Below are 23385 nucleotides of genomic sequence, written 5' to 3' on the forward strand. Positions count from 1 at the left end.
TTAGGGTCATAATTTAGATGTGACCTACAGGAAGACTCTCAGGACTCTCCAAGGCTGGGCTGCTGCCCACTCAATGCATCCCCCAACATTTCCGTGGCACTGATGATAGCGCATGTTACTTGATTGCCTGGTTTCTTGTCTGTTGTTTTTGGTAGACTTTGCTCACTTTGAATGTGCTCATCATTGTACCCCAGCATCTAGCCCAGTGCCTGAAGCAGAGTAAAGCTACAATTGATGATTACTGAGTAAGTAGATGAATTGCTTTCACTCTACATCTAGTAACAAGAGAGTGAATTGAATTAGAGGAAAAGCTTACCCAGAGATTTTGGACTGAATTCATGTATATTTCCTTCCCTACTGAAAAAGACACTGAAATAAATGAAAAACATATTACAAAAAGAATAAATCTTTATTTGTTCTTATAATTTCTGGGTTGGACAACTATTGTGTGAGATAATACTAAATCCCAGGGGAGTCCAGTTCTAAAGCTGAGAAAAGTAAATGGCATGGCTCTTTCTGTTTGTTTGTTTGTTTGTTTGTTTTATCTATCAATGGTCAGAGGGAGGCAGGTGTTGGCCTCCACCCAATGGTCAGAAAGCATGGTGAGATCCTGAAGGAAGATTTTTAGGGGTCGGTTTGGCAGAGGCATGCTCCATTCCAGCCAAGAGCCTATTGACCCTAAGGCTCAGTAACATGATCCTTTCTAACTATAGGAGGAAAATAGAAGGTTAAAAATAAAGAAGGGTGACTTCAGCAAACCAGGAAATTTGAGCTAGGAAGTAATTAGGATTGGATTGGTGGAAACGAATGGAAAAATCCATAGCAGATAAGAAACACAAGGAAAAACATCAAGTGGGAAAAATGTCTGAAATAATGAAATCAATTCCAGGGATACTTCAAACTCAACCAGCAAATAAAAATCATAGGAGAGACTTCTGGAACTATTGTCAAGAAAACTAGCATTTGAAACTGCATTTAGGCACAGCTAGGCTACCCCACACTGAGCAGCAGAAACTATCAGTGCTTGCCCCAGGAGAATGCCTACTGTGAATGTCAGTCCTGAGCAACAAAGCAGAAGAGAATGTGAAATCATTCTGGGCCTCCACAAGAGCAGCAACAGAAGAAAAAGAAAGTGAGCTCCGTATTACAGCGCTTTTGCCAGATTAAGTTGCTCAGTATATCTTGCTGGAGTAGGAATTCTGACCAGAAAATTTGGAATAGACCTGCAGCTTAAAGAATAGGCAGGGTGCTCAAGAAACAACACTGGAGATTGGAAATCTTTTCACTAAGATTAAAGGCTTTGGACACTATTTTCCAGCCACACATCCTGATTCTTCTTTAAAATTATCAGAAAGGTAGTGTTGTTAGAATAATAGGAAAATAAAGATCCTAAAAGACATAGCTGTGTAAACAGCCAAGAATTACCAGGTTTAAAACAACAACAACAACAACAACAAAAACAGCACTGTGAAATGTTAACACCAAATACAACAACTACTGCTGTAAGAAGGAATTTTAAGATGATGTAAAATTTTAAATATATGTATCAATATATACGAAGAGATCTATGAGTTGGCCATAACCATAAAACAATCATTGTTAATTAGTACTTGGAGACAGTTTTTCATTGTTCTGTTACATCTTACACATCCTACGAAATGAGGCATTGATCGCCCTTTGTTTTACACTATCTTTTCAAGGGTGTGTGTTTAGCAATTGCCTTGGAAAACAGAGCCTGTCTCGCTCCAGAGCAAGTCATTCGCTAACTATGAGGGTAATGAAAATGTCCCCGTCTGGAGCAGGAGGCCGACGTGCTAATAACAGACTCTGAAACCCTGAGCCGGGGGTCCTGCTCCTGTCACACCCTACTGTGTATGCAGGCATCATCTGCCTTATTTGCATCACCCTACAGGAACTAGGATTCAAGAAACCAGTACAAATTCGGATATGCTGGCTACTGCTATCATGGGTGTAAAAAGCTATGTTTGTCTCTGACCCGGGAATATCGTGGCATCTTTCACTCCCCATGAAACTGTTGCAAGCTATTTCTCGTAGGGTGAGGTCTCAGAACTTTCATAATTCTTTTTTTTTTTTTTTTTTTTTTTTTTTTTTTTGGTTTGTTTGTTCTTTAACTGTTGAGCTTTGAGAGTTCCTTATATACTCTAGATAGCAGTAATTTATCAGAGTAACTTGCATATATTTGGTCATAGTTTGTAGTTTGTCTTTTCTCAATCTTTTTTTGCGTTTGGTAGTGGGGATCAAACTTAGGACCTTTGCTTGAGAAGCAGGCGTGGTGCCACTGAGCTAACTCCTCGGCCCTCTCATAATGCCTCCCCCACCAGAGATCAAACTCAGGACCACACCATAATTCTTAACAAGTACTGAGACCCTAAAATGGTGAACTAAATGAACAAGTTAAGGTATTCTTTCAGAATTCAGTCCAAATCATAAATACCAGCCATGGAGGAGGGTTAAGAAAAGTGAAAGATACAGCCAGAGATTCAAATTTGAATCAGGAATTCTAAGAGAATAGAGAAAATTGAAAGAAGTAGTAGACAATGAAAAAAAAAAAAAAAGCTCTTACCAAAGTTAAAGGAAAACAGAAATATTTAAATTAAAAATAGCATACTGTTGCTGGGGATTTAGCTCAGCAGTTCGTTGGCCTGCCTTGCAAGCACAAGGACCCATGTTCAACCCCTGGTACCAAAAAATAAATAAATAAAAATAGCATACTACCTTAATGAATCACCTAGTCAATTGTTTCAGAATTACAAAAGGAACAGAGTACATCTTTCACATCAAAATCTGGTGAAACCACCTTAACGAAATTAACTTCATTAATAGTGAGACAAACTGACTTATGTGACTTCTAATGTGATGCACTAAGGACCCACTACTCTATAACATTCTTTTTACTTTAGGTCTATTTTATTTATTTATTTATTTATTTATTTTAAAATAATTTTTATTTTATTTTATCCCTTTCATTCACTCTATAACATTCTTGACAAAAACATTTTCTCTGAATCTGGACATATAGAAACAATTGGACAAATCCAAGTGGAGAAACATTCTATAAAATAATTGGCCTGGACTATTCACTCAAAATTATCCATGAGATGAAAAAAAGGCAAAAATACTTTCTACATTAAAGAAAAATTTAAAAACATGACAAAATTTGCACATAGTTCTTAATTCAGTTCCTCAATTATAAAAAAGGCTATAAAGGGCAATGGAAAAACTGAGGAAATGTGAATATAGACTATAAGTTAAGTTATAGTTCTGCATCAAATGATGCTAAATCATATTTAATCAAAGTTTAAAGATTGGTGTGAAAGTTATTTTAAGGTTATGCAATCCTTGTTCTTTAGGAGATAAAATACTGAACATTTAGGATAAAGTGTTGTTAATGTCTGCAACTTACTCTTAAATGATTCATTGCAAAATAACATGTATATTTTATATCTAAAACTGATATGTAATTATTTTCAAAATAAAAAATTGGAAAAAATAAATTGCAAATTCCAAGAAAATTTAACAAAAAGGACTTGCATCTAGATGTATTGAGGATTCACTTTAGAACTCAAAAGTTTAAAGATTACATCCTGAAAATTTTTCAAAGAACCATAATAGGCTACATACAAAGCATCCTTAGGCACAAATAGAAGATAAAGGAACAATATCATCTAGGTTCTTAGAGAAGGTTAGTTTGAACACAGAATTATATACCTAGCCAATATAATTTGAGCGTGAACACAAAGAAGAAAGAAAGGGAACTATATTTTCAGCCTTGTAAAGATTGAGAAGTTTTACATTCCACAGCCCTCCTCTGAAATAATTAGTCAAAGATATGCTCCACATATGCTTTCAGATGCTCTATCCTTCAGAAGTTTAAAAAGTAGAGGGTTATTGTGGCAGAGTCTCCCCTTTTGTTCCTCTCCCAGGTCTCAGTGGCCCCTGCCCAAGCTCACATCCTAAGGCTGACTCTGCCCAGAGGTGGGTGGTAAATGGACTGACTACACATTACTGCACTCCATCAAGAGGCAAAATGCAAATGTTTTTTAGAGGTCATTACCCTCCCAACTATGAAATGGTAATATGCTAAATTATGCGCTTGATTAATTTTGGCCCAACAGCTACTATAAAATTGCAAAAACAATTCCTCAGGCAAGTTCCATCTCCTAGGATCAATGTACATAAAAGTACACAGCAAGATATCAAATTTCTCCTCAGTAAACTTGTGTGTCAGCTGCAGTTTGATGAAAGGTACACCGTTAACACTTAATTGTCTCTTTCTTTCTGTGTTGCCGCCATGTAGTTTAGAAACCACAGGAACAAATTTTTTGCTAATTCCTTTTTAATCAGAATCCAAGAGAAAAAAGCTTGTTGTTAAATTTTACCTTGAACAACCATCCTCTTCACAAGTTTAAGTTTTTGAGACAAAAAGAAAAAAAATCACAGCAGAATTAGGGAGACTAAGAGGTAATGAATATAGTTATCATCAATGATGTGAGTTGTAACAATTTCTTAACTAGTCTAGAGCTGTATCCACATAATAGAAATGAAATTGGGTGAAACAATAAAAGACACAAGTTAGCTACTCTTTTTTACAGACTACATGATGTTGTACAGCAGCTCTGCAATTATTTGTATAGTGTTTTAATTGTCTATCTCTAGCACTTTATATTTATATTTCTAGCACCAGAGCTTAGTACTTAGCTGACACTCAAGAAATACTTATAAATTAATTTAAATTAAGTTGTAATAAATGAATTTATTTGTAGATCATTTCCGCCTAGGTTAGCAGATACATACCCCTTTTTGGATAAAAAGACTTTCAAAGCAGACTAAGACATTACTAGAGTCTGCCTAGCCCATGCACTGTAACCCCCCATGTAATTTCATATGAATTTAAGGCTGAACTTATTTGGAGACTTTTTCCAGAAAGTCCTGGTTTATTTATTTGAGAACAGGCATGTTAAAAATATTAGTCTTAGTGATTTGGCAGGACATTGTTATGGGCAGCTACCTAGTACAAAGCCCATAGCACTTTAGTGGATGCATTTTAATGTCCCAGCATGATAAGGTTGGATCATACAGACTTACAAAAGGATGTGCTAAAGGAGGTGGGAGAGCAAAGGAATCGAAAGGGTCTGTGATCTCTGTTGTAGAGAGCCAGCATCTAGAATCAGAGAGAACAGCAGGAGCTCCCATTCTTCCTGCCAAGTGTCATCTGCTCCAGGCCCTTTTTACCATCCCCTGCACACGAGACCAAACCAGCATGGCTTTATTCCCCCTCCAAAGTAAACTTGATCTAATTCATAACAGGTTACAAGGCATCAATCCTTCACCAAAAACAGGGGCTCTAATGTTTTATCTCTGTCTTTGGGTTGTTTTTACCTCAACAGTGTTTCTCAGAGCGCTGCACAACATGCTACAGACACACACACGCACAACATGCTGCGGACACCCACACACACAACATGCACACTTTTTAATCACACAGAAAGCTATTAGTGTTGATGTAGCATTTGACTCAAAGCACATCTACCTTTTGCAATAGCATCCTGGTATAGAACTTTCACTTGAGATTTCTTATCCTCTTCTCTTTCCCAACAATCTTTCTCCCTTAGGAAAGGAAGCAGGTGGGGGGACGAAGAATTTGGACTGCAAAATTGAGGAGAGTGCTGAGACTCCTGCCCTAGAGGACTCCTTGTCATCTCCCACTGACAGTCAGCAACACTCCTGGCAGGTTTCCACAGACATTGAGAACACTGAAAGGTAAGTGGGAAGAGACCCCACGTACACTGCCAGAGTCCTCCTCCAGTGAGTGTTCTGAGGGCCATGGGGAGGGTTTTCTATTTCAGGTCCAGAAGAAACAGAGCTCTTCTTGTTCTTCGGAGAAACACCGGGCTGGGAGAAACCCTGAAGACTGCCTAACCTGCAGGTGAAGACTGAGGTCAGAGAAAGTAGTCTCATTCTTGCCATGGACGCAGAGTCCTAGGCTCAGCTCATTCCCCTCTGTGACTCCATGGAAACCCAAAAAAGTGTGTTTCTTTGGAAGGGAGAAAGAGGCTCTACATACTGACACAATTCACCCCCTGTGCTGCTTCGCAAAATGCCATTTGCTTAAAGGAAAAGAATCTAAAATCTGTGAAGATGCTTCTAGTAGATTCTTAGATTTCAGGTATTGAAAATGGCCTGCTTTGCTGCCAAGCAGGGTCTCCGCGTTCAGTATGGTTCCCAGAGGGCTTCTCAGGAGTTTTTTCCCTTTCTCTCTCCCAGAATGTAGCTAATGGCCCCTTAGTGGTCAAAGTGAGTCCATGCATTATGTTAGCATCGGTATCTCAGTCCTAGACAGGGAGTTTTCCTTCTGGAGGAGAAGCTATTCTGCCGTGATTCTATTTCATTTGGGAAAAGAAGGAAATAATAATTACTAATCAGTTCTATGTCTCATCTCAGTGCTAAAAATGTCATTCTGTGAGGTAGAAAGAGGAGGTCTTCATCTGATATCAGTGCCCTTTGCTAATAATGTCCTCAGAGGTGGTCCAAAGCAGCTGAATGAATACTGGGCAATTCTGAGTGTTCTTTGTGTGGGGTGTTGAGTCATTGACTAAATAATGAACATTTTATTCTTTATTTTTAGAAATGTAACACACAATGACATATATAGCCATTGTGGTTCTACTTTCAGAGAATAATATAATTCTATAGCTAATTACTGAATTTCTGTGTTTATAGAAAATTGGAGCATGTGGTAATTATGTGCTATTAATAAAACTTGAATTTTATAAGCTTCAGTATCCAGGAATTCAAACAATAAAGCTGTTTGGCTGTTTGATAGAATAATAGACACATTATGAAGGAATGGTTTATCTTAGTTTATAAAATAGAATATTCCCAGTGGAGGAGGGAAGATATATCTGCCAGAGTGGCACAATCAGGGCAGAATTCATCAGTAAAGCTATTTTCCTTTGCAGACACCTTGCATAGGACCTATAGCCATGGTACATAATCTTTAAGAAAGCAAGATGTTGATGCAGAAGGCATAGGGTAGGACAGACCACAGAGGCAGCTGTGTTTCTGGTCAGGCTAGAAGTCCAGATTAAAGGTAGAGTTGGGAAAGACTGGGTGAAGCAGGCACAGGACACGTGGGATGCAGCTACCTTGGTTCTCCCTGGCTCTCTACCCTCAAGTCAGGGAGTCTGAAACCCAGCTCTGCATGTATCTCACCAGGAGAGCTTTTTAAAAACACTGATGTCTGGGCCCCATCAAAAGCCAACTGTACTTGGATCTCTCCAAATAGGGTGGGGCACTGGTGATTCTTTAGGTGACAAGTGCGCCTTCCCAGAGAAACTGTACCACAATCCTGGTAGTGCCTTCCTGATCCTTTCCTGTCTTTCCTACCTGCACATCTCCCATGGAAGCCATATGCACCCTGTGTACTTTATGGGGTGGGACGGGAATGGGGATGGTCTGCTTCCCTCCACTGCCCCAGTCTCTGACCTCACCCAGGAGAGTATTCCTAATGTTTTTACAGCGGCATTTCTACAGGCCCTCCAGGCTACTTTTCCTTTCTTCACCCGTCACTAATTCCTGACACCTGAGCTCCTTTTTACATCACAGTCCATACACTTGAGGAGGGGTCTTTGGCCTCCCTAAAGACAGTGGTCCTGGAACCGTGTTCAACAGTTGTGTTTTATAAAATAGACTGAAGGATTTCGTACTTAAAATTAAATGCCTCCTCTCTTTCTTCAAATGCCAGAGGAAAATAAATTAGTGAAATTAGTGGGTAGAAATTTTTTCAAGTTTAGAATTTTCCCCTCAAAAGTTTTTAAATCATGACACATGCTAGTGCTATGCATTCTGTAGTTAATTAAAGATAGGTCTTGGGTGATTTTTTGGTGGGGGGTTGTTTTGTTTTTTTCTGTTTTAGAGGGAATCTCTCACTATGTCTTGGATCTTCATTGCATGATCATTTGGACTTGTATGTGAACCAGTTTCCCCAGGGCTGGCAAAGGCAGCTCTTCCCATAAGGTAGTCTAGAAGCCACTGAGACAGCTGCCTGCTCTACAGTCCTGGGGTTTCATGATCATATGCCCTGTAAGATAAAGGAGGTTGTTGGAAATGTGCAATGGCATTGTCTGTTGTGGGTTCCCGTGGGCATCAGGAGGCCTGGAAAGACTAGATCCCTAGGGGACGGTCTCTCTCTCTCTTTCTCTCTCTCTCTCTCTCTCTCTCTCTCTCTCTCTCTCACTCTCTCTTCCTCCTTCTTCCTCTCTCCTCTTCCTCTCTCCCCCCCTTCCCCCTTTGCCTGTCTCTCCCTCTTTCTCCTTCTCTCTCTCTCTCACCATGGGAAGCTCCTTCCCTGGAGGCTTAGAATTTATCACTTTCACATCATTCTATTTACTAGCCCTGGTGCTCACAAATATTTAACATATGTGTTATGCTGAATTCCAGTTGTAAGGAGAAACTTAAATCTCAGCGGGCAGAAGAGGGGGACCTGCACAGGCACCAGAGTCTCTGACCACAGCCTTGGTGGCACCAACCCTCAGCCCTGGCTCTCCCCAGAGCCCTCTGCTCCAGTTGTGTGTTCTTGGCCTCTCCTTGTAAATCTGAAGTACCGTCCTCATTACCAAAGGCTCTTCTCTCATCTCAGTAGGCTGCTCAGGGACCAGGACGAGGCTCCCAAAAGAGAAAGCCCCGATGAAAATGTTTGCCAGTCTGTCATTCCTTCAAGGGCCAACACAGCTCAGACTTTTTCTTATAAAAGCAAAATAAATTCAATATTTGTCTACTGGAAACTAGAGCTAGTAAATTAGGCATAGAGCCTCATCCTGCCCTTCAGTTGTCTCGTAGACCAGACTTTGCAATTTTATTTTGAGAGTTCTCAGCTGATTATTCTTTGTTTTTATCAATTTTACAGAGACATGCGTGAAATGAAAAACCTTTTAAGCAAACTCAGGGAAACTATGCCTTTACCATTGAAAAATCAAGGTGAGTCTCATCATCTCTCTTTGAGGCAGAGGATGTTTTCAACATGATAAACATGGGGCTTGTTTCTGGAGAAGTTAAAGCAAGTAGTTTTTTTATTTGTTTGCTGTTTTTTTTTTTTAACTTTCTGACAGTAGAAGCTATTTAGCATACATTTTTCTTCCTTTGAAAATATGCAATAAGACCTGTGTCTCTCAGGTGGCTTGAAGGGGGCCAAGAAACACTTTAACTTGGAAGCAGATTTCTCTGCCCCTTCCCTGTCTCCAGACTGGGGGCCTATCACGTGCTGTGGAAAAAACTACATCAGGTGTGGTTACACAGAAAGACTGAAGACTTGGCCTTTGTCTTTAAGAGCTCTACAGCCTAGTAGAGGAGATTTGGGAATACTTACAAAGGAAGAGCACTGCCATCCACATGTGTGATTACCTTAAAAAGTAACAGTAACAATTAACATATATTGGGAACTTACAATGTGCTCCTACTATACTAACTTAATTTATTTGCATTATTTTGTGGTGCTAGACAAGTGCTCTACCAATGAGCTATATCCTCAGCCCCCTTATTTAATTCTAATAACAACTTTGAAGGGAATGTTATTACTGTTTCCCACTTTACTGGATACTGAGACAGAAAAAGGTTGTTTAACTTAGCAAAAAATCACACAGACTGTAAAAATCTAGGAGTGAATTCAGGCAGCCCATCTCCAGAGCAAGCCTAGGAACACGTATCCTAGCACAAAAAGGGGATTTGCAGCGGAATGAGGAAAAGGCCTCTCTATGCCTTTGTTAACTGTCATATCCCCAGTATGGAGAGCCTGTAAAATAACATAGTAAAATAACTCTGGCACAAACAATAAATGGTGTTAAATCTACACCTAACCTTGCAGCCCCTGGACTAAGAATGGTTACAAACAAACAAACAAACAAACAAACAGAAAACACTTTCTTTAAGCACATGTAGCTAGAGCACCCATGGGTAAGCATCCGCTTCAGAAAGTGGTACATACAGGGTCGGAAAAGGCTTTTGACAAAGCAAGAAAGAAATTTCCTTGTTTTTAAGGAGCAAAGCAGGACAGAGTTCTGCTTGCCTGAGAATAGGAGGAGGGGAAGAGGAGAATTTGGCAGCAGAGCTAAAGCGCTTCTTGGCTCAGGGAGCGGCTCAGCAGAAGGTGGAGAGGTGGAAGTGAGAACACCAGACGAAGAGGCTCAAGAGCAGTGGGGCTTAAACTGCATGGGGCTGGAGTCAGAAAAAGAGGCAGGGGTTGTGGTACATCAGGGAAATCTGTGTTGGCTGCCAAGGCCAACTGGCTTGAGTCATAGGTGTAGTGCTTTGTAGTATTCAAGAAAGTAGACAACCTCTTTGTAATGAGAGATTGCTCCAATCACAGCTTAGAAGATTGTTACTAGAAATACGCATGGTATTTAGTACTCATGGCCTTGGACTAAGGTTAGCTTTGAGTCAAATGCTGGCTTGGACACTCACCTTGCACTCAGGAGCAAGTGTTTAACTTCTGAAGATATCTGTTTCTTCATCCTGGAGAGGGGGACAATGGCTTTACCTACTTCAGAGGGTTGTTGTGAGGATTAAATGAAGTAATGCCATATGCCTACTACTGACCTTGCAGAGAGCAAATGCTTGACAGATGCAGTGTTGTAAGTATTCTTGTTGCTACTGTCACTGCTAATATTATTTACCAGCTGGCCCACCCAGCTTTTCTCAGGGGAACCCCAAATCAACACAGAATAGAATAGTCCCTGCCATCACTCACCCTGAGGAAATGGAGCGCCCCGTCCCAGTAAGGCTCACCTTGAGCCTGCAGTTCACAGCATTGATTGACTCCTGGGACTTCAGACTTGGTAATCATATCTGAAGATTCCCCAGGGTCTAAAAGCACTTGGTAGGTCTCCCCCAGGCTCCACAACAGTACCCCAGGGTGCCGAACATCCCATTCCGCTGTCCAGGATCCCCCAGCCTGAATTTCACAGATACCATAAAACCTATCTTTAGATCAGATCTTCATAAATGTCTCCTGCCCATCTAGTAACAGTTCGCCCAGTAGGTTTTGCACTACACTTTAATGGAAAAAGTCCAAAATTTTATCGTATTTAGGTCATTTTTTTTCTTGGTACAGGGGATCAAACTCGGGACCTTGCACTTGTGAGGCAGGCGGCAGCACCACTGAGCTAAATCCCTAGTCCAGGTCATTTTTATAATTATAAAACGTGTAATATAAATATTTTATATTTCATATTACTTTAGTAAACAAAAAAATAATTAGCATTTTAAATACATTTTACACTTGATCTTAGCCAAAAGGCCGAGAAGGGGTAAATATATTTTAAAACAGAAGAATAATAATTGACATTGATACTGTGAGGGAAAGTATAAGTGAAAAGGGAATATTCCCCAAATAAATGATATCATGTCTCTATCCCTGCATGCATTTGGAGAATGAAATGAAAAAACTAGGAGATGCAAGGACTTTTTAATTCTGAAGGAAGTTGTGCAATAAGATTTTAATAATAATAAAAAATGTGAAGTTGATATATTGTTGGAAATTCAAGTTTCTTCATCTAGGGAAGAAATGGAACTGTGAGCATGTACGGCTCCATCTCTGTTGCATATGTGTTGCACACATGCACCCCAGCATGTTCTCTGTGACCTAAGAAGCAGTGGGGAAGGGGACTGGCGGGTCCAGAGAGGGCCAGAAGCAGGAGTACAGGGCTCCCGGGGTAACTCCAAGGACATTCTCTGACAGATGCATATGGGGCCATTTTAATGAATGAATCTGGATGCAGATTCTTCTCCTGAAATATGTAGACAAGGATAGAGCACAGAGGCTTCCCTATTCGGGTGATTTGTTTATTATACAGATCTGGAGTAATAGGTCCAGGAAATGGTGTGAAGTGAAGTATGGGAAAACTATTCTAACTCTTTTCAGTAGAACTTTATTATCAAAACATGTTTTTTACTCGCTGAAAGCCATCTGCTTCTTTCTTGCTTTTTCTCTCCTTTCTCCCTTTATTTCATTTATATGAGTGTTTGGAACAGAGGAATGGGGTGCCTCTCCTGGTCCTGGTGTTTCCTGTCTTGAGCACTGACCATGCGCATGCCGGCCAGCTCAGACACTCCTCTTCCCAGGCTCCATCTTAGCTCTCACTCAGAAACTGTTCTGTGCTCATTTCAGCGTTTAAAGGTTCAACCATAACTTTCCCCTTTCCTACACATTAAAAATTAATGAAAGCATAAATTGATTTTCAGTGGAGAAGAAGGGGGGTTGCCAAGGGCAGGAATTTTAACGGTTAGTCATGTGCCTTTGTCTTAGATGAGGCCTTTTCTTTCTCATCCTTCCAGTGTAAGACAGGAGACAAACAGGACACAAAGAGCAGGTCACCCTCATCCTACTGCAGCTCCCCGGCAGGCACAAGGCACATCCAGGTCTCCTGGCTCCCAACCCACTGCTCTTTCCCCTGCTTCTGTGTTCCTCCTGTCCTAGGTTCTGGGTCATTGGCAGTGCTGTGGGGAACTTCATTAATTATGATCATCTTGCTGTGTCAAATGGATTACAAATGGAACCACCTGTGGACAGCCCACAAGGTTACTGACAAAGGCTAACAGGAGATTAGAAAATGAAGGACAAACATCTTCTAAATGCACTCTGTTATAAAACAAAACAAATCGGCAGAAATAAATTAGGACTGAAAGTTTCACCTTTTCTGAAATTCTGACTTGATGGCTGCTGTGGGATGTGTTGGTATATTCACTCTTTCATAGAATTTGGTTGTTTATACTGTGCATTAGAATTGGTCTGGAAGTAGGTAAGTCAGAAATTGAATCTTCTAGGATAGATGCTCTCCTGTGGACAGTACTCCTCCAGTCTAAATTGAGCCTACCACCACCTGTTCCATACTTACACCCCTATTTGCTCCAATCTGGACCCCATTCCAAAACCAAACTGGCCACTCAGGCAGAAGAGCCCTTGGACACTTTGCCACAGAATACTGGAAGTGAGGCCACCCTCTGTGCTGGAATTGACCCTTTCTTCCTTTCCTCACCACCTCATATGAAGACTTCCTAAGCTTCCAGTTGGTATCTGAAGGTCATTCCGGGCAGTTTTACCAGTAGCTATGCAAACTTTTGTCCAGAATTAAGTATGACATATGTAACCCCCCTCTCTCCACCAATCTAATCCACACATCGCTTTCAAGCACATTACTGTGATTATCCTGAGCCCCTACTCACAAATGTTAAATATCTACTCATCATCTAATGGAAGGAAGACAGACCTCTTTCCCCAGCGTGCATCGCCCTATCATCATCCTACAGGAGAGGGTCACCTGTGATGTGACAAATTCTGTGCCAGGTGCTAAGGATGTCTCTTTCCCTGGAGGCTGTCCCTCTCACCAGAGCAGAATCAGATGAGAACCGCCTGAGAAGCTCTTCCAGATGACACGTGCCTCCCCTAGCCTTTGGGGTAGGCAAGTGAATTCTGGAAATGACACACACATATGCTAGTAGAAAGACGCAGGGGCCGGGGATTTAGCTCAGTGGTTCCGCGGCCTGCCTTGCAAGCAGAAGGTCCTGAGTTCAATTCCCGGTACCAAAAAAAAAAAAGACACAAAAATTAGCATTTAGAACATAAATAATTCCATAAAACAATTAGACATAGGTGACTACAAGAGCATAGTGGATTGTCACCTAACCCAGATCTGGGTTGAAAATGGAGGATTTTTTTGATCTTCCTTTTTGAAAGTTTTTGAGCTAACATTTTTTAGAATGAGTAGGAGTTACCAAAAAAAGAAGCAAAAAGACAGCCTAGACAGAAGACTCTAGATGTAAGCAGGTACATGGGGAGATTAAAGAGCAGGGCATTTCTATGAACTAGTCCCCAGTAGTTAGGAAAGTAGTTTTATATGAAGGCTTAAGAGAGATGAGAGAGGTAGGTGGGCTATATCTTCTAGGTCCCCTTAGGCCAAATTAAGATAGTTGGATTTTATCTTGGAGCTGTTAGAAGAATTCAGCTAGGAGACAAGTGCAGTGTCCAGATAAGAAATGCCTAAGATCTCATCTAAATCCAGGGGATTGGAGAGGAAGATGCGGCCCGCTAGACATGGAGCGTAGAAAAAAAGGCAGAATCAAAAATAAAGCTGGGTTCAGACTTGGAAAGTGAGGAAATGGTAATGTCAGTAGCTAAATTAGGGAGAAGAGAGGAGAAGTGGTAGAGGTAGGGAAAAATTAAAGTTTTGGGCATGGGGAAATTCCAAGAGCAATGCTTAGTGATTAATGATGCCAAGGAGAGATGTGACTTAGAAACAGATCTGAGATCACCACAATTGTAATGAAAGCCCTAGGAATAGTTGAGACCACCCATGGGGAGTGTGCAGACAAAAGAGCTCTGCAATATGAGAAGTTAAGGTTGGAGGGAGAAAAATGTACTTTACAAAGGGACCCGAAAATAAAATCAGAAACGTATTATGAAATAAATCAAAGGCAGAGAGGAAAGAATGGCTAAAAGTTCAGGGTGATTAAAGTGGATTAAGAACTGAAAGTATTCACAGGATTTAGCAGCAAGGTACTTGTTGGCATTGTTGGCATAAACCACTGACGTGGAATTTGGGGCATAGAAGCCTGGTTAAGGAAGGGTGGAAGTGAGTGAGAGATGAAGAGCTGGGGCAGCAAGGTAAATGCAAGAAGATTTTCGTAGAGTAGTGTCCAGAGGGGTGAGAAAACAGGACTGGATGTAGGTAATATGCTAAGTGCTGTAGAATTGTTTGTTTTAGGGATGGAAACATGAAAGAATGCAGATGTGTGGAGCAATCAGCAAAGACTTTGGCGGGGGAAGTGTTTATACTAATCTTGAAGAGAAGATTAACTTGTCTAAGGAGGGAGGACTCTTCTTAAAAGGAGAAATGGCAAGCTTAATAGAAGGGAGGCAAGGGAAAGTGAAGCATATTTAGGGAATTCTAAGTGGTTGTTTTGAATCATCCCCTCCTTCAAAAGCTCTTCATTCTAGGCAGACCAGACTCTTTACTCGGACCTAAATTAAGCTGCCTTTGATCACCTCCATATTTTTGTTCTTATTTTCCCTTTATCAGAATGCCTACCCACTTCAATAACACCCAAGTTCTCCTCATTCCTTGTATCCCAGAATGATCATCAAGGCCTCCATGGATCTTCTATAAACATTTTTCTTCTTCTCTAAATCTCCCTTTATACCTCCCCCTTAAGAATTCTCATAGCACTATATTTGTGTCTCACTAATGGCCTTTTTAATGAGGATTCATAGTTACTGCCGGAAAGATCTTTGCAGCAGGGACCATTTTTCTATTATGACCCAACTTGGTATTTCCCTCAGTACCCAACAAAAAGCCTTGAACTTACCAGGTCTTCAGTGTGTGCAGTCTCAGGATTGGCAGCATCAGCATGTCTGGGAACTTGTAAGAAATGCTGATTTGCTGGCTTCACCCCAGACCTACTAATGCAGACGCTCTGGAGTTGGGGCCAACAATCTGTGCTTTAACAAGGCTTCAGATGATGCTGAGGCAGCTAATGTTTGAGAACTACTGAGTTCAATGAAATTCTTTCTTTTTTATTTTTGTCCTGGAATAGAAACTTGTAGCTACTATTTCATTGTAAGCATTTCTCTTAATTATATCTGAATGCACAGCCTTAAACACAGCTTATTATTTGAAAACTTCTTATTTTCATGGTCTTTTTTTCTCAACATATCATCTTGTATCAGCAAAATAAATTTAAGCAATAGAGAAGTGGTATCTTTGTATCTTAGGAGATTCTAATGTTCCTGGTTTTAGTAGTATCCAAGAATTAAACATAAAATGAGTGATGTCCATACTAACTGATGGTTGAATTTTCTACCCTCTCTTTTCTTTCACTTTCTACTACATTTTCCTTCTCTCTTTTCCTTTGCCACTTTTCATTTTCACATTTAAAGCTGTCCTTGGTTACATTTTTTCTGAGATTGTGCATTTTGAATAAAAGATTCTCTACAAGTTTTGAGTAATAAGCCACATCTAAACAAACATTCACAGTAAAAAACCAAAGATTACCCAAAAGATTCAAGGTTTTACCCCAGAAAACTTAGTACAAGTGGGGAAATATTCAATTTTGCTCACAGCCCTTCAGAGGCAAGATTTCAATCCATATGGAGACATCCTTCCTTGAATCAACTTCGTACCATTCCAGGCACGCTTGCTGCTTGGTAAATTTCTGTGTTTACTGCAGGTGTCAGCTTCCTGTGGTGTGGAAAACTGCTTTGAATTTCTGCCAAGAAATTTTGAGCTTCCATGTCTCCTTGGCCCTAGGTGATGATCAGACAAGCTCCTGGCTGGGCAAAGGTGTCACAAATGCACGAAGAAGCTGCCCCAAACCACCAGTCACCCTTAATAGGTGCCTGCTCTTTCCTTAAGGTCCGAACACTTTTGCACCAATCCTAACACTCCTGTCCACTTGTCAGTGAGACATATACATGTGTATTCTTATATATATTCTGTATATATGTATTGTCGTGTATATGTAATATCTGCATATGTGTACATGAAATACATATATACATATACACACACATATATAGATATACATCAGGCCGAGTAAGAACAATTTCAATACTATAAAAAGCTGTACTATTGAAAAGCATTTTGACTCACCATAATGAACAAACAAATGCAAGATACAGTCCTAATAAAAATGTCATGATATTTGAGCATAATACCTTTCTGCATTTTTTTTTTTTTTTTTTTTTTTTTTTTGGTACCGGGGATGGAACTCAGGACCTTGTGCTTGTGAGGCAGGTGGCAGAACCACTAAGCTAAATCCTCAGCCCTTTTTCATATATTTTAAAGAGAGAAAATGTAACTAAACATATGACTAAAGCATGCATACCATATATTCTTTTGTGAGAACAACATTGGGAGAGATATTTTCTCATGAGACGGAAATAATACACATCACAATTGTATTTTATTATATATAAAAACCAGGTAAGTCCCTCCTCCAATCTGTTTTGCTTCTGGTGAAAGAGGAGGTAAATTAATTTAAATCTTCCAAGTCTCAAAAAATAGAAATATAAATATTTTTCCCCATAAATTCCTTCTTAGTTCTGATAACTCTGTCCTAAGAAAGCATTGAATTGTTAGTGAACTTGAGTTTCAGTAAATGTAGTGTCCAAAAAGAGGCTGAGGGCAAAATTTTTTATCTTTCCTAGAATGCTATTTGCCATATCCAAATAGATTAACTTTATTGATCACTGGAAGATTAAAATAAAAATCATAGAAATGATGAAAATGTAAGGTATGATTTCTTTTTTGTTGTTTTTCCAAATATATCATGATTCATCTCTGAGAGATCCTCCTGAGAAAAAAAAGCTCATGTATAGTATCTGACATTCTTTTCTGTGTCTTAACTCTTCGGGACAAATTAACTATAAAAGAAAGATGTCCTAATTTTAGCTATCAAAATGTTGATGCCCAGATTGTTGTAAATTATTTTCCACTCTGGAAAGGATGAGAATAGCCCTGTTTTTCTCTATGGTAACCGAATTTGAGTTTTGAGAGAAGATTTTAATCTGTGGAGACTGGAGAGGGGACTGTATTTGAGTTGTTTGATATGCACAACTGGGGCACCCATTTTTCTCTTGTGATACAAGCTTACATCTGAAGTTCCTCCTAGATATATAGCATAATGCATCTTTCCAAGGACCACTGTCAACTTTGGTGGATATTTATTTACAAATAAATGTGACTGACACATGAAAGCCTTTAGAGACAGAGAGGAAAATACCAGGCGATTGGATGACACCACTTATGTAAGACCAGAAATCAGAACGTATTTTTGTTCATGATGGTTTCTAGAATGTCCAGGTTCAGTAATCAAGAAAAACAAATCCTCTGTAGAAGAAAGTAATCCTACTGAGGTAGACTTCTTTCACTCTATCCATCTCTTCATCTAACTACTCATTCTAAGCTCTTTTCCAGGGTTCTCATTTAACACTAGTTTGGAAAAAAAAAGAGTCTCTTATCCTATCCCAGAAAGGCTACCTAACAGTAACCAGAATCAATCAGTGAAACCATAACCTTGTGCTTGCAATGCAGGCATGGTGCTACTGAGCTAAATCCCTGGCCCAATAGCTATATTTTTAGCTGAACACTTCCTCCATTTTAGGCACTAATCAACCTGTCCAACCTAAATAGTTTTCATAGATTATTTCATTTAATCCTCACTAAAGGGGAGTAGCTTTAATTATAAAACCCTAGTTTGCAGACAAGAAAACTGAAGCCATATTTAAAGTTAGAGAATTAGTTAGTAGCAGAGGTTAGTGTAGAAAACAAGCCAACTTTACCTCAAGGCATGCAATCTTTCTAATAAACTACCTACTTTTCCCAACTTGAGTGATTCTCAACCTTAAGCTGTTTTGCCCTTTCTCTAGGGCATTTGGCCATATCTGGGAATATTTTTGGTTGTCCTAACTGGTAGAGAAGTAGTCTTGGCATCCTAGTGAGTAGGAGGAGACTGCTAAACGTGCTGCAATGTCTAGGAAAGCCTCCCACAACAAAGAATTATTGGGTCCAAAAGGTCAAGAGTCGCTGGTCATGGTAGTCTACATTTGTAATCCGAGCCCTCTGGGAGGCTGAGGCAGAAGATCACAAGATTGAATGAGGCCTGGGAAATTTTGCAAGACCCTGTCTCACACACAACATACAAATAACAACAACAACAACAACAACAATAACAATAATAATAAAGACTGGGTATGTAGCTCAGTGTGAGAGCCCTGAGGTGAATGTTGGATTTTTAAAGCCACTTTTTAAAAGTACCTTGTTTTATCTGTTACTTACTCCTATGTGTATTCTGTCTCATCACAGATGACAGCAGCCTTCTGAATTTAACTCCCTACCCCTTGGTTAGAAGACGGAAGAGAAGGTTCTTTGGGCTGTGTTGTCTCGTCTCCAGCTAAGTGATTTCTCCTGGAAACCTACCACTTGGAATACCTGAATAAAGAATCACAAAACCCAAGGACCTCCAGACAGCTGAACCATACAGTGATTGATTTTTGACTAAGTTTTCTATGATTCCTTATTGCTTTTACCCACCTCTCCCTGCCCCTTTTAATGATTTTACATTTGAAAGCAGCTGCCATCAAGGAAAAAAGAACAGATTTCAAAAGCAGGCTGTTTTTTTAAGGGATTTCTAAAGTTGACATTGTGCATGTCTGCTCCAAACCATGCCATGACAGATGCAAGAATTATGATTTTTAAATTACTTAAAGATTTTTAAGCATATTATAGAGAAAAATTATTTCACATGATAGTATATCTATAGCTCTTGCTGATCTCATGTTAACACCTTATCATATATGAAAGAAGTCTTTAAACATAGAATTCTACTTAAAATTACAAAACTGTTTTAAAAATCCAATATATTAATATCATTATAAATAATATAACCAAACATACCACCTCAGCTATTTCTTTCTCTGCACTCATTTACTTTTAGTCTTCCATTCTGTCAGAATCTAAACCTTCAACATAAAAATACCATCTTAATTTATAATGCCACAAAAATAATATATGAGAAATACACTTTGTAAATACACAATAATCCTAATACCTTCACACAATGCTTATGGGCAATTAATTTCCCTTTGAGCCAATGGTGTCTTTTTCAGCTTCTCGGAGAATGAAGGTAGGAAATGGTGTAGTAACATATACAATTACCCTCAAAGGTAAAATTGAATATTATCACATTTTGTTCTAATTGAAATCTGAAGCATGGTGTCTGCACATCAGCATAGTGTTAAACTTCTAGGGCATGCTGGAGTTAGCTCAGATCATAAAAATATTAACATTTTACATTATTAATAAAAATTTTTAGTTAAGCTAAGCTTGTCTCATTTTAGATGACTATGCAGATACAACTTTTCCAATGTGTACTTGGTGTCTTGTCTTATGCTTAGAATACTGAAAGCAGGACACATTAAGCAATATTACATTTTAGAAAGGAGGAAGTCATGTGCTTTGTTTTTCTGCTCACAGCTTTGTTGTGATCTTCCTTCACTAAACTTGTAACACGGTTCAAATTTTGTTATATTTCCCCATTTTGCCTTTGACCCATTTCTCAGAATTTCCCATGGTTGGAAAAATCAAGTCTTTGCACTTCTTTTCTTGTTTCTATAGCTTGAAAAATCTTCAAGATAGAAAGGAAGCACCAGTGTCCAGCACAATAGAAGTTTGAGCTTAATGCCTACATGTGGTTTATATAAGATGCATCTTCAACCCCAATGCAGAGGCATTTTTATGTACATTAATATCTTTACCTAAAAACTAAATATATTAATGCTTTTGGCGTAAATGAAAATGAAGAAAGTAAATAATTACTGTATTAGGTTGAATTATATGAGATTGCTGATATTTGACTGTTTTGATCTATAAAAATGGCAGTTTCTGATAATTCCTCCTAGTATCCAAGGTAAAAGTAAAAGAATTAAGAGACTAGAAGACATCTTAAAAGGCTACTCGGGTCCCTACTTTGATTACACCAGCTGTTACTTGGCCTTGTTCTGGACTTCTACACTTGTGTTTCAACAAATTGGTATTTAATGCATGGTTCCAGATATGCCTGGCTTTGCAAAAGGAAGTACCCTTAACAAGCTGTATGAGAAAAATCACAATTTTCTAAATCAAAACCTTGTAAAACAATTGTGATAGCATATTATTACAAGTAATCAGACCAGACTCACCTGGTCTGTTGACCTCGATTTTCATAAATCAACCTTAATTAAAGTTTAATAGTCTTTCCTGAATCTGATTCATTTTCATCCCTCTATGTTATTTCATTTAGGGGCCGTTGTTTTCAAGATTATGAAGTAGCCCAAATCAGCATGTTCTCAGCTTCTGTCTCTGCCCTCTCCTACCTTTGACCATATTGAACCTTTAGCCTCCGTCTTGTTCCTACTAATCCATGCAAAGTTATTAATTGTTAAGCCCAATCTTGTTGTTCAGCACGTTCTTCTAAATGCCTGACCTAAATCACTTTTGCTTGGTTAATTTGAGCTCACTCTCGCCTTAGTCTCAGTGTGAAAGTAACATCTGCGCAATTGTCCTTTGTGCACCTAAAGACTGTTAATAAATTCAGATCTCACCTCCATGTCTGCAAAGGCTGTAGTAGCTATTCATGGAGATGGGAATTTGTCTAACTACCTAGCCAGACTTTCCATATCTAAGATAATATACTCAGCCACCTTATCTTTTATTCATAGTGCCTGTTTTCCAGACTTTGATCAATTTTATAGTTCCTGTAGACATACTCCAAGATTTATAGATATTCTTTCAGTAGCAGGTCCGAAAATTACATTTAGTACTGAAAGTTCTGATAATCTACATTGGCTCATGGTTGCAATAGGTGATTCACCGTCTCCCGTTAGATATGCCAGTGCACCCTTTCTGAGCTGCCCCTCTCTCCTTCCACCTCCCAAGGACTTTCTCAGGTATAGTTCCATGAGATAAAGTTCTGCTGTCTTAGCTTCTTGCTGGTAATTTACTTAGAGATTAGCAATTAACCATAAGCTGGTCTCTAAAGGTAAGAAGAGAACAGTGAACCTGCTTTCTCATGTGTACCCACATGCTTGAAACAGAAGACGATGTAAATGTGGCACATACACTCACTCATTTTACCTCCAATTTTTTGTAACTCTTGTTGATTATTATTTTCCCAAATGACAAAGGCAATACATGTTCTTTGTGATAAATCTGAAAAATATTAGCACATAACAAAAGTTAAAGTCACCTGAATCCCACCACAATTAAAACTACAGTTTGGGACTTTAAATCAGCAAGGGACTGGGTCCAAGGCACTTTTAGATAAGAGATAAAAGGCCCACAATTCCAATGTGGTTTGGGGGTTTTTTGGTGGGGTTTTTGTTTTGTTTTGTTTTTGTGGTACCAGGGATCGAACTCAGGACTTTGCACTTGCCAGGCAGGCACGGTGCCACTGAGTTACATCCCCAGCCCCTTGTCCAGTCATGCATTGTATGCATCCAGATATAAACTCACTACAAAGTTCCAGTCATGCGTTTGTTCAGGGGTACAAAGAAAGTTTTCAAAGTAGCACAGACCTAAATGCCTCCTCTAATTAATTAAAGCTCCTGAGGGAAATTCTAAAATCCTGTTGACCATTACGTTCCTCTGGGCTTCTGTGAAAACGGGTGGGATGCTCAGTGTTTGGCAATACTGCCACCTACTGAAAGCTATGCTTCAGAGTGAGAGGAAAAACTAAATACACAGGAGTAGAAAAGCTCATAATTTATTTCAGAAAGCAAGGAACTGGACTGGATTAATAATGATCCTGTCTGGAGGTTCAGACTCTGAAAGTCTCAACAGTAAAAGGATGAAGGATATCATCCACCCTAACTTTCTGCCCCTTGATGCCTAAGCAGTGTCTATTGTTTCTTTGTATTCCAGAATGTCACTCAACAGAAATTGTTCAACTTTCAGGTAACTGTATATAGAATGAGAAAATGCAGTTGTACTATTAGCTTCATAAATCATTAGAATTAAATATGCAGTCTGCGGTTGACCCAAGAATGTAAAATAATTGAGTATGTTACAAGATAATTCAAACTTAAGAAAAGGTTAGATTATCAAGTTAAGTTATTGTGGAAGAAATATTAGATCTATATCTTGTAATTTTCAACAAAATAAATTTTATATGAAATAAAGGTTTAAATGTTAAAGTATATAAATAAACACACAAAAGGACTAGCAGGCAATATGAATCAATACATAGTTTTAGTGTGGAGGAAAAAGCATTTCAATAGGTTGGACGAATTAAAAATTTAAAAAAACTCCTAAAGAATAAAAATAAGCCAAATTAAGAAAAATAATATATGTGGCAGATGGAACAAAGAGTCTAGATCTCTAACATATATCAAGAACTTAAAAATCATTACTCTGAGAAAGTTTCCACAATCTACAGTCCCTGTGCTTTTTTCATTATTTCTTCTTTGTTCATCCCACTACACAGGAAGTGCAGATGGCAACAAGCATTATATCTTTTGTTTATTGTTTCTCCAAAGCCTAATACAGCATGAAACACAAAGCAAATACTGAAAAAATATTTATTGAATGAGTAAAAAATGAATGACATAAAGTGTATTTTATGACTCAAAGAGAATCAAACTTTCTAGTAGAAAAAAAAATTATGGACATAAAGTGATAGTGCACCACAACCTAAAATAATTCACCAGTAATAACCATGAAAGCACTTAAATGTATTAGTAATAAAAATACAGATTACTATAGCAAACTCCTTTTTAAAACTCAAAAAGGTAGAGAGCCTGAAAAATGACAGTTCCCAGAGACAACAAGAAAGGATGGAAAT

General features: G+C 38.9%; 1 protein-coding gene and 1 non-coding gene across 3 annotated transcripts in view; one reads left to right on the forward strand and one right to left on the reverse strand.

Annotated features, from left to right (window-relative positions):
* The window catches only part of Rgs7bp (regulator of G protein signaling 7 binding protein), a 98270-nt gene extending 78562 nt beyond the window's left edge, over positions 1-19708 (forward strand). For both annotated transcript variants that reach the window (XM_010637231.3, XM_010637232.2), the window contains exons 4-6: positions 5634-5781; positions 8927-8997; positions 18873-19708. In XM_010637231.3, the coding sequence (XP_010635533.1) occupies positions 5634-5781; positions 8927-8997; positions 18873-18964 (311 nt within the window). In that variant the 3' untranslated portion in view covers positions 18965-19708. The remainder of the gene's footprint in view (positions 1-5633; positions 5782-8926; positions 8998-18872) is intronic.
* Positions 11134-11323, reverse strand: LOC117285549. Its single transcript, XR_004516626.1, has one exon. It is a non-coding gene; the product is annotated as a U2 spliceosomal RNA (small nuclear RNA).
* Positions 19709-23385: the final 3677 nt, after the last annotated feature.

The sequence above is a fragment of the Fukomys damarensis genome, unplaced genomic scaffold, assembly GCF_012274545.1.
Source record: "Fukomys damarensis isolate Sample0158 unplaced genomic scaffold, DMR_v1.0_HiC HiC_scaffold_1, whole genome shotgun sequence".
In the NCBI taxonomy this organism is placed as follows: Eukaryota; Metazoa; Chordata; class Mammalia; order Rodentia; family Bathyergidae; genus Fukomys; species Fukomys damarensis.